A 14,777-nucleotide genomic window follows, 5' to 3' on the forward strand; every position below is an offset into this window, starting at 1 on the left:
GTAGTTTTGGGCAAGAAAAAAAAACCTTGATACCCCCCAACACATTTAGCTAGACTATTTAAAATGTTAATGGGATAGGCAAGTGGAGTTACATAATTTCAGTGCTGGAGAAACCTGCTGGAATGAAGCCTGGCTTTGCTCTGAAAGGGTGTTATGGTAGAGAAACTAGTTTTATTCACTGCAAAGAAAGTGTTCTCTGATTCACTTTAATACTGAGAAGGGAATGCCTGGGGTAATTTTTCAGAGATTCTACTATAAGTACATAGGAAAAATATAAATAGGACCGTGGTTGTAGATGGCAGACAGTAGAAATATTTTCTTGTGAGAAAAGTGAGACAAGCGGCTTCAATGCATGTCTGTTCATATTACTGTGTGCACTGATACTGCAAAACCTTTAGTGTAGACATACAGCATTGTGTCTCTGCATCTATCTGTGCCTTAATTCTAGTGATAGGAGGCTTTTCCTTTTACTGAAAGAGCCTTTTAAATCAAAATGAAACCATGTGAAAATATCCGTATACCTGCTTAAAGTAAAACCACTTTTTCATTTTCTGCTGTTTCTAGACAGTGGCGTTGGAGCAGGAATAGACTCATATTATGAATATTTATTAAAAGCCTATGTCTTACTGGGAGATGACAGTTTCCTGGAAAGATTTAACACAGTAAGTTAACGCCTTGCTCAGCTTTGTGACTTCTGTAAGACAACTTTAAGACTAATTGCATTGTCAGTCAGCTGTTAGCCTGAGAAGCCTATGAAGAGATCTTTACTGCAATTTCTGTGACTTCTGATGTGTCTAGTGCCAGCTCTTTTAATACGATTTTTCCCTAAGCTTGGGTGAACTGTCACCTGAGTGGCTATTTTAATCCCGTTCAATGAAAATCTGAATCTTCTGGACCTTTTTCCATGGTTCCAGTATAGGAGAAGCTGTATTTAAAGATCATCTTGGAGAGTGTAATGCTGCAAATGTTTCTGTAAAACAATATAAGAGCCTCTTGTAACAAGATATGGTACAATTTCTTTCTGTCCTGGAGCAACAAAAAAGATCTGAAAAGTGAAGTCTGTATCTAACATTGCACTGCAGATCCTAAAGCCCAGTATACATTTAAGCATACTTACAAGCTGAAAAACACAGTTAGATTACTAAATTCACAAGATTACTAAGCAACTTTCTCAACATCATTATTCTTTCATAAGAGCATTCTTTTTTTTGAAAATAGCAATGTCGTATAAAAACGCTTTATATCATATAGCACGGTTTTATATCGTAAGCAGTATTAAAATTGGAATAAATCAGCAGCTAAAGACCTGTTGCTTACACTTTAAGTGTAGTGATTATTTCATATTCCTAACCTGCAGCCACCATTATTATATTCTGTCACAATTATGTCTTTTAACTGTTTCCTGTCGATTTGGCTCATATGCTCATGATTCAGAAAACAAGAAAGGCAGATATCTTGGGGAGTATAGAATTGGAAGTCAGCAAGTTGACAAGTGAGCGAGTGGGTTTTAAAGTTCTGAGCCATCAAGTCCAGCTGCTTTGTTGGGGTTTTTTTAATACCTCCTTTCCTCCTTCTCCTCCTGAGATGTATTTGCTTTTGAATTGTCTTGTTCGGAGAAGGCAATTTCAGCTTTGTTTAGCATGTGCTTAAAGAATCAGCCATAATAAATGTGCCTTAACTGTGATAGTTACTTGTTTATCACATGGCTGCTGAATACACTTCTGTGTATGTGAATTATTTGAATGTGTATTGCACATGTAATACTCTGGAGCTTTTCGGTATTTACTACACTTCTTTCTAGTTTCTAGTTTTACGAACTACTGTGCATTGCTAAATGTAATAATGATTAGGAGTGTAGCACTAGTTCTTCCATTGAAATAAAATGTCATAGTCTAGTGGTCCATATCTGTTTTATAAAATGTATTGATAACATAAACACATAATTTCTCCGATGTTTATCAGCACTATGATGCCATAATGAGATACATTAGCCAACCACCTCTTCTCCTCGATGTTCATATTCATAAACCAATGCTAAATGCTAGAACCTGGATGGATTCTTTGCTGGCTTTCTTCCCTGGATTGCAGGTAAGGTTTAAAACCCATGTGCAGATGATTTTAATAACAAGTAAATGATTAAATAGACTGGATATATAATTGACAAGTCAAGCTTACTAATTTGATTTTCAAAAATACTGAATGAGTATTTCTGTACTCACTCCTCCTGTCACTTCAATGCTACGACGCAAGTTAACGTGCATTTCTGGCCATCTTGAGTATCAAGAAAAGTATGTCCGTGTGGTTTGCTCTCTTCACTCCTCGTCATGAAAACACTCAAATGAGGCTGCCTTTTTAGTAGTCTAGTTACAAATTTTCTAATTTGTGTGCCATTTACATTTTTAAGACAAACTAAATCACATTTCCACCACAGTTCTCTGTAAATGATAGAGATCCTTTTTCTTCATAGGCAGTAGTCTTAATGAGCTTACTGATTTTACTTAAAAAGCTGTTATGGAATATCTATGGCTTATTGGTAATACAGTATATATCTGCTGGAAATATAGAAATTTTTCTGTAGCTTTACATGAACACAGTAATTGTGCCTAACTTTTGTATATCATTCCTACGCATGATGAATTACTGTTAATTTTATTATTGAATTTTAGGTGTTGAAGGGCGATATTAGACCTGCTATTGAAACTCATGAGATGCTGTATCAGGTTATAAAAAAGCATAACTTTCTTCCGGAGGTAAGGTGGTAATTTTTTGATCATGTAAACTGATTCTTACCTCAATTTGAGCAGTCTCAGCTATCCATTTGAACAAGTAGTAGGTATATGTATCATTAAAGCTAAAGGCTCATTTCCACAGCATTCTTGTGATTTACAGTTCTGCATGTATTACAACTGTGTTTTGGATGTGAAATATTTTTTCTTCATTGATGCTGTAACTAACACAATAATAGGAAGCTACTGCTTTTAATTGCTTAGACTTTATATTCCAGCCTTTCAAAATTTACCTTGACTCATTTTGGTATGTAAAACTTGTCTATATGCACATGTAGTTGTAGCTGCTTAGTAATGTAATAGCATTAATGCTAAAGATCAGTCATCTTTATTAACCCAAGGAGGAAAACCAAAGACTGAATTGTTCTGAGAGGATGCTCTGAAATTTTGCATAATGTCCTTGAAAGCAGGCATACAAACTTATCTGTAGATATTGCAAGTGCAGTCTTTGAGCAAGTTAATTCTGCACAGAAAAGCTTGTTTACCTGCTGAAGTGTGTGTCTTTATTCTGTGATGACCCAGAACAATGAGAAAGCTACTGACTCCGTTTGTAATTTTGACTTTCCTCTGGTGTAAGCTTATTTCTGTTAGAGAACATTTTAATTAACATTGCATTTACCTAACGTGGAAATTGAGACCAGAGAATGCTCTCTAATTACTGGAATGATTTTTTTGGGTGCTTTTAAAATGTTATGATTTGGCTCCTTAGGATTTTTTGGGGGGTGGGGTGGTTTTTTCAGTCCTTTGTACTTATGAAAGAAACTTTGAAAGATCAGTTTAGTTGTATTTAAGCCAATATGCCATCCCCTTTATCAAAGACTTAGTTTAAACGCTGGTGTGAACTAGAAGTGAATGTAAGGCCACCACAGAAGTGCCTTTTGCCGGTGCATATTAAGAGTGAATACATAGACTAGGAAACTTTTAAATAACTGACTTCTAGTCTGTGGCACTACTTATGTTGGAAACAGCTGCTTACAATCTATCAGTCTGAAATGACAGTTTAATGCACTGGAAGTGTCAGGTGGTAGGTAAGTTTGCAAAAACGGTATTTGTCAAAGCTCAGGTCATCTCTATGTAGTGGCCCTTCTCCAGCCTGCTTTGGCTGGATTGCAGCAGCAGTTGTGTGTGGTGATGGGAGCAATTGAAGGCTGTGTGCTGCCTCCTGGGCCTGGAGCACAAGTTATCATCTGGCACCTCTTCACCAGAACTCCACTTGCTGGACACTTGTCAAGAAGCTGGGTGGTGTCCAGATTTCTGCAGGAACACAAGCATAAATTTTACTCATACTAAGTGGGCTGGAGCACTGGTTTAGGTTTTGGCCTCAAATGTGCCATCTGGACAGAGGTTCTTGGAGCCTCTTGAGACTGATGTTGAGCCTTCAGGACTCCACTGCTGTGTACTTTAGCTGTTGTAATACAGTTTATGAAGGATTCAAAGTAAACCTGTGTTTGCTTTTTATTCTTGCATTTATTTTTGTCTGTTCTTTTTCTTTCTCAGGCATTCACAACAGACTTTAGAGTTCACTGGGCTCAGCATCCTTTAAGACCTGAATTTGCTGAAAGCACTTACTTCTTGTATAAGGTAAGATCACTTTAATTCCTCTGACTCTTGGTCACTTTGTCTAGCACCTAGAATTTTGTTGGTGTTTTATTTCAGTATAGAATGAGTAGCCTATCTCCAGCTTATTTTATCTACTAGAGCCAGGTCTGTTTATAAATAAGATGAAAGTATTGGTCACCAAAAATTGTTCTAGGAATTTTGTTTTATATGCATAGAATTAGAAAACTGATGAGTGACAAAGACCTGTATTTTAAAGATATTTAGGGGTTGCTGATCTCTCTTAAAGAGATCTTAGAGACTAAGAGCAAAAGCCAGTTGTACCTCGTAGAGAAGAACAGTGCCTAAACGTCTTGTGTTTCTGTAGGTATTTCCATGTGCCTGTCTGCATATCCGTAAAAAGTAATGCAGTAGTATCTCAGAAGTCTTTCTTATGACTGTTTAGCACTATTAATAACTTAGACTTTACTGGTGTCTGAGAAGGTATGGAATCAATAAATTAACATTAGGAAAATGAAAGCTGCTAATTGTACAGTAAGTCTAAGTGCTTACTGTTTGGTTTTGGGTTTTGTTTTTCTTTTACAGGCTACTGGGGACCCTTACTATCTAGAAGTAGGAAAAACACTCATCGAAAACTTAAACAAGTATGCAAGAGTACCTTGTGGGTTTGCTGCAATGAAGGATGTTCGTACAGGAAGTCATGAAGACAGGTAAAGGATTTGCAACGATTTTTTTCATAAAAAGATTATAGGGGAAAAAAACCTAGTTACTCTGTTTATGTAATTGAATTAACTGACTTTTGAGTAGCTGTCTGTCTTCAGTTTGATAACCAAGTCTTAAATTACCCATTTGTCATAGTCTAAGAAACTATTTCAATAGTTTTATAGTTTGTTACATAAGAATATTTTTAGTTAATAACATTTCATTTGTCTCAAAGCAATAGACGAATTACTTTCAAACAAAATACACTTCAGATCTAGAAGCCTCTAAACCTCTAAAGAGGTTTGTTTGTTTTTTTTCTATAATGCTGTTTTGTACTGAACATGCTGAATCATTTCCCTCCGAACATAGTTTCTTCCAAGTGGAAGGAATGCTAATGGAATTAAGCTCAACAATAATAGTTATGAAGTCTTCAGAGATGGAGCAATATGAGTATTTGTTTTACTGATGGTTTAGAAAAAAGGGGATCTTCCAAAAGGACATGAATTTTTTTTTTTTTCTTCCCCCTGCCTGCTTGCCCCCGCCATAGAATGGACTCTTTCTTTCTGGCCGAGATGTTTAAATATCTTTACCTGCTGTTTGCTGATAAGGAAGACATGATTTTCGACATTGAAGATTATATCTTTACTACAGAAGCTCATCTATTACCACTTTGGCTTTCCACTACAAACCAAACCATCTCTAAAAAAAATACAGTAAGTAACAGCTCAAATTTAAATCAGTTTTAGTGGTGCTTTGAAGCAGTTCCTTTTTTTTTTATTATGAGAGGAAGTGGAAGAAAAATCAGGAAAAATCTTAATTTGAAGAAATACACCAGTGCTAAAACACTTCATTTAATATGAACTATTTCATCATATTAACAGTCACATGAGTATGAATAATGTTTCCATGACTGGATTCTGCACCACTGAATCGAGAAAAAAGCTGTGGAATATTAGCAATATTTAAAAAGAAAATAATTCCCCATCTCTGTATAGATTTGAAAATAACACGCTATATTTTTGTCTTTGTCTTTATTTTCTGTTAATTTTTCTAAAACATTTGCAACAACATGCCTAATTTTTTTTGTTGCTTATTTTACTACATGAACACTTTGCGAATTTTGAGAGGTTTTTTGAGACCACTACAAAGCTAGTTTGACAACATACAGCTATAGCTTTTGGGATATTTAATTGTTCCATGCAATAGGCATCTGTTGTGTAAATGTGAGAACATTTATGGGTTTATAAATTACTTAACCTTCCAAAATAACCTCTAATAATACAACTGTGCCACGAAGCATCATAAATACTCCCCTTTTTTGTGCTCAATAAGGAGCACTATATACTACTGGCAAGCAAAAGAAATGCATGAGAAAGTGAATAGAAAAGTGCCTAGGGCATCAGGGACATAAATTCCCTTATGTTAGCATACCTCTATTTCTACCCTTTACTATGTGTTCTACAATAATGCCTGGATCAGAGAAACATCCTGATGATGCATGTCAATCCATGGGTCCTGGAGAAATCTTAAAATTTAACATAAAGCACTCTGCTTTATGGACTCTAGCATCAGACAGTGGACAATTTTTACTTACTTGCTCTTAATGTCTGACATTGGTAATGCATTTAAGGGGAAGTTGGTTTTTCCTGTTCCTTAATGGTGGAGATCCTGCACCCTCTCTGAATGCTCTTTCTTTGAGTCTTTATCATCTTTTGTCTTTGAGTTTTGGAAATGGAGACTCTACTTTTTAAACTATGCAAGAAGTTCTCTTCGCTCTGAAGGGTCTGAAGGAGCATTTTATATATTTTTTGTTCCCAACATGAGAAGTTGATGTTTTTGAGGCATACAGGATTCCCACAGCTAATGCTGTCTAATGCTGTGTGAAGTGCTAGCCTGATATATGTTTTTCTCTTGAGAACAATAAATGTTAATAAAAGGCCAATAAAAAAGACAGTGTAAATTGTTCAAATGCAGTTTTCTTAAGCTTTTTAAGTCAAAGCTGCTAATGTGCATAATACAACTAAGAAAGATCCATTGAAAATGTCAACAAGATGTGTTAAACAGCTAAAAGGCTGTGAAGGTAAGTGTGTTACTCTTTTATGGAATTTATGTGATGGGAGAAAAAAAATTGATAAGAATAAATGGAATGTGTAAATTATTGTTAATATAAACATAGTGCTAGTAAGCCCAAATGTCTGTGAACTAGTTGGTAGTAGCAACCCAACATCCTGTTTGTATTTATTCTTATAAGCAGGAAAGGTCATGTCTTACTATGCTGATCATAGAATCATAGAATCAGTGAGGTTGGAAGGGACCTTTAAGATCATCAAGTCCAACCATTAACCTACCCTGATAAAAACACCACCACTCCTAAACCATGTCCCTAAGCAGCTCATCTACCCTTTTCTTAAACACCTCCAGGGATGGTGAATCCACCACCTCTCTGGGCAGCTTATTCCAATGTTTAATAACCCTTTCAGTGAAAAAATGCTTCCTAATATCCAATCTAAACCTGCCCTCCTGATGCTAGCAATAGTGCTTGCAAGACCTTCTTTCTTGAGTGATGTGACTAATATTTGTCACACTAAGAGCACAGGTACTTTAAAGTGTTTATTCCAGTAAACTAATAGCCTTTTAGGCCTTGGTTTTTAGGGAGCCTTTAAATACTTGATTTTTAATTAGCTAATGTGTTGCAAACAGGCTTTTTTGGAAGTAGATAAACACTACATTATTTTTTTTATAGGTGAGAAAATTAACTTGCCAGTTATTCATAAAACTAAGAACAAGCTAAATATGGCTCCAAATCACTGTACACGTTCCACATGGTTTCACATGTCACAAAGCAGCAATTTGTGTAAATGTTAACTCTGACATCTTTCCTGAAAATAGAGATTGTTTGAATTTATATATAGATTCATCCTTGCCCATTCAGACTTGCAAGTCTGTATGGCTCCTGAAGAGGAGAGTCTTTTGTTCGTATGAAAAGTTGTGACATTCTTAGTAATACGGAGCAAGAATTACCTAAGGCCTGCAGCTGGTCAACTCTGCATAAAGGCAATATCAAATGAAATTGTAACTACTTCCTTTAGTTGGCCAGCACATAAAAGTACAGGGGCACTAGCTAGGTCATGAGCAGGTTTGAGAAGTAGTGTTTGCCAGTAGATGATTAGCTGTTTCTGCAAAAAATTTCTAGAAACTGTGGATACAAATTCGGTAAGTTACAAATTCGGTAAGTTACAAATTCGGTAAGTTACAAATTCGGTAAGTTACAAATTCGGTAAGTTACAAATTCGGTAAGTTACAAATTCGGTAAGTTACAAATTCGGTAAGTTACAAATTCGGTAAGTTACAAATTCGGTAAGTTACAAATTCGGTAAGTTACAAATTCGGTAAGTTACAAATTCGGTAAGTTACAAATTCGGTAAGTTACAAATTCGGTAAGTTACAAATTCGGTAAGTTACAAATTCGGTAAGTTACAAATTCGGTAAGTTACAAATTCGAACTGGTGTTGTATTTATCTATTCCTAGAAAGGGGTTGTAGTGCACTAGTTACCCTTTATTATTACAAGATGTGGCACAGAAGAGTGATGTATTCTTCATTTCTGGAATGTGTGTAGTTGTAGGATGTTTATTGCATTCAGCTGCTGTATGCCCTGAGTACACAAATTACTTAAGGGTAGGTCTATCTGTTGATTTTCTTCGTATAAAATGTAACCTGCATTTTTAATAGGTGATCTGTATCTTTCATTTTAGACGACAGAATACACAGAGCTGGATGACAGCAACTTTGACTGGACCTGTCCGAACACCCAGATTCTTTTCCCAAATGACCCTATGTTTGCTCAGAGTATTCGTGAACCTTTGAAAAATGTGGTGGATAAGAGCTGTCCTAGGGGTATTTCCAGAGCGTAAGATGAATATTTTCTGTCTTTTTGTTAGTGTAGGAGTGAGTGGAATAGAGTCTGTTATGCATGGAAAGAGAAATACGAGGTGTTATTGGAGTTTGCTCTGCTTGAGTTTGGAGTCCTTTTGAAATGGATAGCCTAGCTACAGGAAAAATCAGGTTTTTTTTTCTGGCATCATCAGCAAGATTTAGTTTGTTTCCAGCAGGAATTAGTGAGTCTTTCAAAGCAAAAGGAGCTTAATGAGCCACATACTCAGAGTGGGAATTGTAGCCCAGGTATTACAGGAAATACATCTCTCTGATTTGTTAAATTAATTTCTTTAGTCTCTTGAACAGTTCTGCAACTCTTCTTTCTAGTAAGTGAATCACGCTACCGTACATAAGTTCACCTGCTTTGAAGAACTGGGGACAGTCTGTTAAAGCTGAGGAAGTTTATCCTTCTGAACACCTCTTTGGTATTTATACTTAATGAGTAAAACTGAGTAGCAACTGTATGAGGAAAACTGGTTTTAGTCTTACAATTCTCTGTTCTGTTTAGAAATGAGAGCTAGCATATGGTAGTTTTGTTATCAACATTTCATGTGCTTTTTTGTGCTACAGAATTATTGGTAATATCGACCACTTTTAGAAAAGATAGCTTGACTGTGAAGTTGCATTCTAGTGAAGTTTTTACTCAACATTATTCCAAAGGATTCTAATCTTGTCATGGTAGGAATAATGTGAGAGTTATGTTTCAAGAATAATCTGTTTTTTAAAGGTTTGATCTCTAATGTCTTTTGGCAGAGAAGAGAGTTTGGGAAGTGGACCAAAACCACCATTGAGAGCCAGAGATTTCATGGCCAGTAATCCTGAACACTTGGAGATACTGAAGAAGATGGGAGTTAGTTTGATTCATCTAAAAGATGGAAGAGTACAATTAGTACAGCATGCAGTGCAAGTAAGACCTGAAGTACTTTTTCTGAGAACTTTTAGTAAAATCCTACTAGCGATGATATTTGACACTTAGAGGTTCAGGAGGGACAGCCAGACTGTGGAAAGGGGTACATGAGCTGAATATGCGACTATATTTGGCAAGTTGATACTTTTTGCTGAGCCAAAATACTAACACTTTTAACTAATCATCCATTAAATTAGATGGAGGCTGTTCATGTCAAAGTGATGCAGTTAACAGCATCTTATCTAAAATATTAGTTTACAGTGTGAGATACTTTTGTTTAGGAGGTTTATATATTTTTAGTCTACAGTGTGGTGAGATGCTACAAAGTTAAATTCCCTATTTGAAATGATGAATAAGTGCCAATGAGCATCCAGTCTGTGTTTTAAAATCTTTGTAGCAGTGATCCAAGCAAACCCAACTTCGTGTTTGTTTCTTTTTTTTTTTTTTCAAAGTTTCTCAAACATTTAAGAAGAAACTGTTTTTGTTTCTTTACTATTCAGGCAGCAAGTTCACTTGATGCTGAAGATGGCTTACGGTTCATGCAGGAAATGATTGAACTCTCCAGTCAGCAACAGAAAGAGCAACAGCTACCTCCTCGTGCTGTCCAAATTGTTTCACATCCATTCTTTGGCAGGGTGGTCTTGACTGCTGGACCAGCACAATTTGGGATGGACTTATCCAAACACAAAGCAGGGGTATGTAAGATGTGTATGTGATCTGCTCCTAGCTTTCTGTTACTTATTGCGTAAGGCTAAATTTTACAGTACTGGTACTATTTCAGGATGGCCAGCGAGAGAGTTGTCAATTAATTACAGTGGTTAAAATGACAGGGCACAGCAATGGCAGAATGACTAGCTCATCGGTCTGTGGCCCATGCTCTGCTCCTGAGTCATCAGTCATGATTTAGGATTTAAAATGCATACACAGTATGATTTTTGGTTTTTGAAACAGATTTATATAATCTGCAGTGCATATCTTCAGATGTTAATTTAAGGAAAGGTTTTCCTACCATGTCAGCCATGAATTTGCAGAAGCCCTTTTAGAGTTAAAGTAGGCTGTTCTTATGCAAGCTTTTATAAAAGGCTGTATCTAGATGGAAGAAGAAAATATCATAGAGGCAATGGTCCCTATTTGAAGCAGTAGGAAAACCTGATGACTTTGATTAGCCAAGATGCAGCCCAAAAGAGGAGTTCCAGACTAGCGGTAGACAGAAGAAATTTTTACAGAGACAACAGTTCACAGGTATAGACAAAATACACTGAATATGAGAATTTGGTTTCCACTCAGTCATTCTTTGCTGCTTAGAACTCCAGCTTCAGGGTAAAGATTGCCTGCACTGACAGAAGACAACACTAAATGTGTAAGACTAACTAAAGAAATGAAAATGCTTAGGAATCTTTTGCAGGTTTGAACCCAGTGCTGTAATTCTCTGGTTTTGCTTATTTTTGTTTTTCCAAACAGACAAGAGGATTTGTTGCAACCATTAAGCCATATAATGGATGCTCAGAGATCACTAATCCTGAGGCAGTGAAAGAGAAAATTGCTCTGATGCAAAGAGGCCAGTGTATGTTTGCTGAAAAGGCACGGAACATTCAAAAAGCTGGAGCAATAGGTGGCATTGTTATTGGTAAATAAAATCTTAAGTTCTTAAGATCTTAAGTTTGTGTAGATGTAACCTGTATTTTACAGATTCGAAGATACTGGAAAACTGACAAGAAGCTGTTAAACTCTCTGAGATGACAGTACTCCAACACAGAAATTGTGCTTTCAGAAGATGAAAAATGTTTTGGTTTTGTTTGGTTCTGTGCAGAAAGTATAGCTAGAGAAATTGGGATGGGTGATCATCACTGTTTTTGCAGATTAAAAGTTATTTTAAGGATCACTGAGTGTTGAAATAGTGCTATCTGCTAACTGCTGAAGAAGACTTGAGATACAAATGAAAAATTCTAAGGAAAAGTACATGAGTTGGCTTTTTGCTTTTTAAAACAAACTTACTATTTTCTGCCTGAGATCCTCTTAACTGACTGGGCAGTAGGAAGCCGCTCAAAAAGTCTGCTGAAGTTCAGAGTTGTAGTCTTTTTATCTAACAGGAGGTTTACTTGCTTTTCCTTTTGTGTGCCTCTGGCTAGATGACAATGAGGGAAGCAGTAGTGATACAGCTCCTCTCTTCCAAATGGCTGGTGATGGAAAGAATACAGATGATATCACAATTCCCATGCTCTTCCTCTTCAACAAGGAAGGAAACATTATACTGGATGCAATCCGGGAGTATGAGTCTGTGGAGGTGCTCCTTTCTGATAAAGCAAAAGACAGAGGTAAGATTAGAGGTTATTTATACACATTGAGTTTCCATCCGTACCATGGCACAATGTGAAATGTACAGTAGTGATTTCTATTGCCACCCAAAGGTGCAAATGCATTATTTGGTAGCTCTAGTTTTCTGTTTGACATTGGCTTTCTTATGAAAAACCTAATAGCCAAGATGTGTCATTATCTGCCACCCCCACCCCCCCAAGTTAAAATTAACAGCCAGAAATGCTGTTCAGAAGTTAAATGTCAGTTTGACTAACGAGAAAATACAGCCTTTTGGATTCCTTTTGAACCATTTTTGTCATAATCTGCTTTGAAGTGGTGTCAGGAATACCATGAGTGTTTTCAGCGCCCTACATTGTAAATGCCTCTCTCTTATCAAGCTCCCCAGTGACATGCTTAGAACTCAAAAGGAGAGACAACTGTTACAACTATTTTGCCTATCTAAGGAGAAGTTGTTATCATGAGAAATAAGGCTGCTGACCTCAGATGTTTTGCAGTTTTTCTTGTATAATACAAGAAAACTGCAAACTAATACATTTCCAATTAAAATGTTTGCATATAGGAAAAAAAATCTAGGTTTTCCTTTTGTAAGCCTTCCTCATAGCAGTGTTTTGTCCAAGCAGAGTATGTAAGAACAAGTATCTCTAGTAAACCAGTGACAGTGTTTATTTTCTGCATGTTTGCAAAGGTGATATGCCAAAAGCTGCAGTGTTGTTTCTTCATAGCTGCTTATAAATTCCTCCTCTTTATAACTATGGTTAAGCTGCTCTAACAAAATACTAAATACAAAAGATAGCTCTGCATTTGTGAATTTCTGATGCATCTCTGCTTCTTCCCCCTTCCTTGTGCTTCCGTTTGGAATCCCAGCAACAATCTTTAAAGGTAAAATGATTCCAAACTACATTATTGATAGCAGTAAGTATCCTGTGTTAAACATGCTGTACTTGGTTAAACTCCCTAGAAGTCTTGAAATATTAGTGTCCTTTATACTAGGTGTAAACATCTAACTCCAAAGAAATCTGCATGGTTAAATCAGACAGCTGTTGTAAAGTTACAAGCTAAATCACTACTTCAGATGTGTATGTTAGTTGCTTTGAGTGGGCACGTGATGAGGGAGGTTTTGTGTTTGGGTCTCTTTAATTCACAGTTCAGTAAACTTAAGAAATTCTGTCTCCCACTTGCTTAAAAGTGGGATCCTGGTGGATATAGGAGTCCTTTAAAATCCAGTATTAAAGTTCAGTGCATGCGGTGGGTATTTGCTTAAGACTGAAGGATGGCAACTAGCACTGACCCAGAAGTCACTATTCCAATTTGAGGAACCAAAACTCATCTCACTATATTTTTTGCCCTTGTTTAAATGTCTTCCCTCACCTCCCTCTGTAAAATGTGTTCCTTAATAACATTAAGTTTTCATATCAATGGAAAGTCTGCACCTCCTTGAGGAATAACGTCAAGGGAAATTACCTTGCTTATGAAATACATAATAAAATGCTGCCTTCCTAGTTGTTTGGGTTGTTTTTTTTCTAAAACCTTTTTTTTTCTCTCCCTCTCAAAGACTTGGAAATGGAGAATATGGACCAGAAATTATCTGAAAACGATTCACATAAACAGAATTCAGAAGAAGCTACTTCAGCATCTCAGGATATTGGTGCGGTCAGTGAGGAGCCTGAAGAAGGAGAAAGCTCTGATGTTCCTGACCCTGATTCTTTATCCCCTGCTCATGCAGACAGTGACAGCATTTCCATTTCAAATCAGGATTCCTACATCCCTGGAACCGATGAGGCTAGTGCTCCGGAGCCAGCGTGTACGCAAGGGGATCACCAGCCTCAGGAACAAAAGACCGAGACAGAGTCAAATTCCAAAGTTAACTGGGATAATAAAGTCCAACCCATGGAATCCATATTAGCAGACTGGAATGAAGATATAGAAGCATTTGAAATGATGGAAAAGGATGAGCTATGACTTGTAATAATAACTTATTTGTTAGTAAACAAATGGAGAACTCTGGGTAAAAGTGAGGCCCTGATATCTGAGAACTAGAAAACATATTCAGTATTGTGATGAGCAACCAGGTTTCACCTGGAAATTACCACAGAAATCCAGCACGCACTCTTTGTATTGTTTTAATTTTTCCTGTTTAAAAATGGGAATGTGCAATTGAAGCATTTGTCTGGCTCCGCTGCATGGTGCTGTAACCGAGGAGGCTCATTCAGGGAACAGGCCTAACTTCTGCGTTCCAGGCTCCAAGAGGTCATACTCCCTTGGTCTCTGGAAAGCACAAGTTGAACGCAGTGGGGTTAGCATGCCACATAACGGTTATCAATGAGAGAGCACTTGGAGGCAGTAGGTAAGCGACTGTTCTGGTTGGAGCGAAGGTGTGGGTTCAATGATCTCTACTGAGTTGAAAGCCTTCATTGATAGCAGCGGGTGAAATTGTTTCCAGTTGTCTTGTCTTTAAGACACAGCTAGGAGCAGTTTGATTTGTCCTGACACATCATACTGAGACATAGTAGTGTTGCTCATCACTCCTTCCACCTGTTACCATGAGGAACGACCATGATGATAAGTGAGTTTTCC

General features: G+C 36.9%; 1 protein-coding gene across 1 annotated transcript in view; it reads left to right on the forward strand.

Annotated features, from left to right (window-relative positions):
- Positions 1 to 14,287, forward strand: part of EDEM3 (ER degradation enhancing alpha-mannosidase like protein 3) — a gene marked incomplete at its 5' end in the record, with an annotated part of 28,508 nt that extends 14,221 nt beyond the window's left edge. Inside the window, 13 exons of the mRNA XM_082484016.1 lie at positions 565 to 662; positions 1,963 to 2,088; positions 2,667 to 2,750; positions 4,284 to 4,367; positions 4,929 to 5,053; positions 5,593 to 5,758; positions 8,800 to 8,954; positions 9,734 to 9,887; positions 10,388 to 10,582; positions 11,349 to 11,514; positions 12,017 to 12,202; positions 13,068 to 13,115; positions 13,756 to 14,287. Coding sequence (XP_082340142.1) covers positions 565 to 662; positions 1,963 to 2,088; positions 2,667 to 2,750; positions 4,284 to 4,367; positions 4,929 to 5,053; positions 5,593 to 5,758; positions 8,800 to 8,954; positions 9,734 to 9,887; positions 10,388 to 10,582; positions 11,349 to 11,514; positions 12,017 to 12,202; positions 13,068 to 13,115; positions 13,756 to 14,162 — 1,994 coding nt within the window. The 3' untranslated portion in view covers positions 14,163 to 14,287. The remainder of the gene's footprint in view (positions 1 to 564; positions 663 to 1,962; positions 2,089 to 2,666; positions 2,751 to 4,283; positions 4,368 to 4,928; positions 5,054 to 5,592; positions 5,759 to 8,799; positions 8,955 to 9,733; positions 9,888 to 10,387; positions 10,583 to 11,348; positions 11,515 to 12,016; positions 12,203 to 13,067; positions 13,116 to 13,755) is intronic.
- Between the last annotated feature and the right edge of the window lie 490 nt (positions 14,288 to 14,777).

The sequence above is a fragment of the Vanellus vanellus genome (genome assembly GCF_965231255.1).
Source record: "Vanellus vanellus genome assembly, chromosome: 5".
Lineage (NCBI taxonomy): Eukaryota > Metazoa > Chordata > Aves > Charadriiformes > Charadriidae > Vanellus > Vanellus vanellus.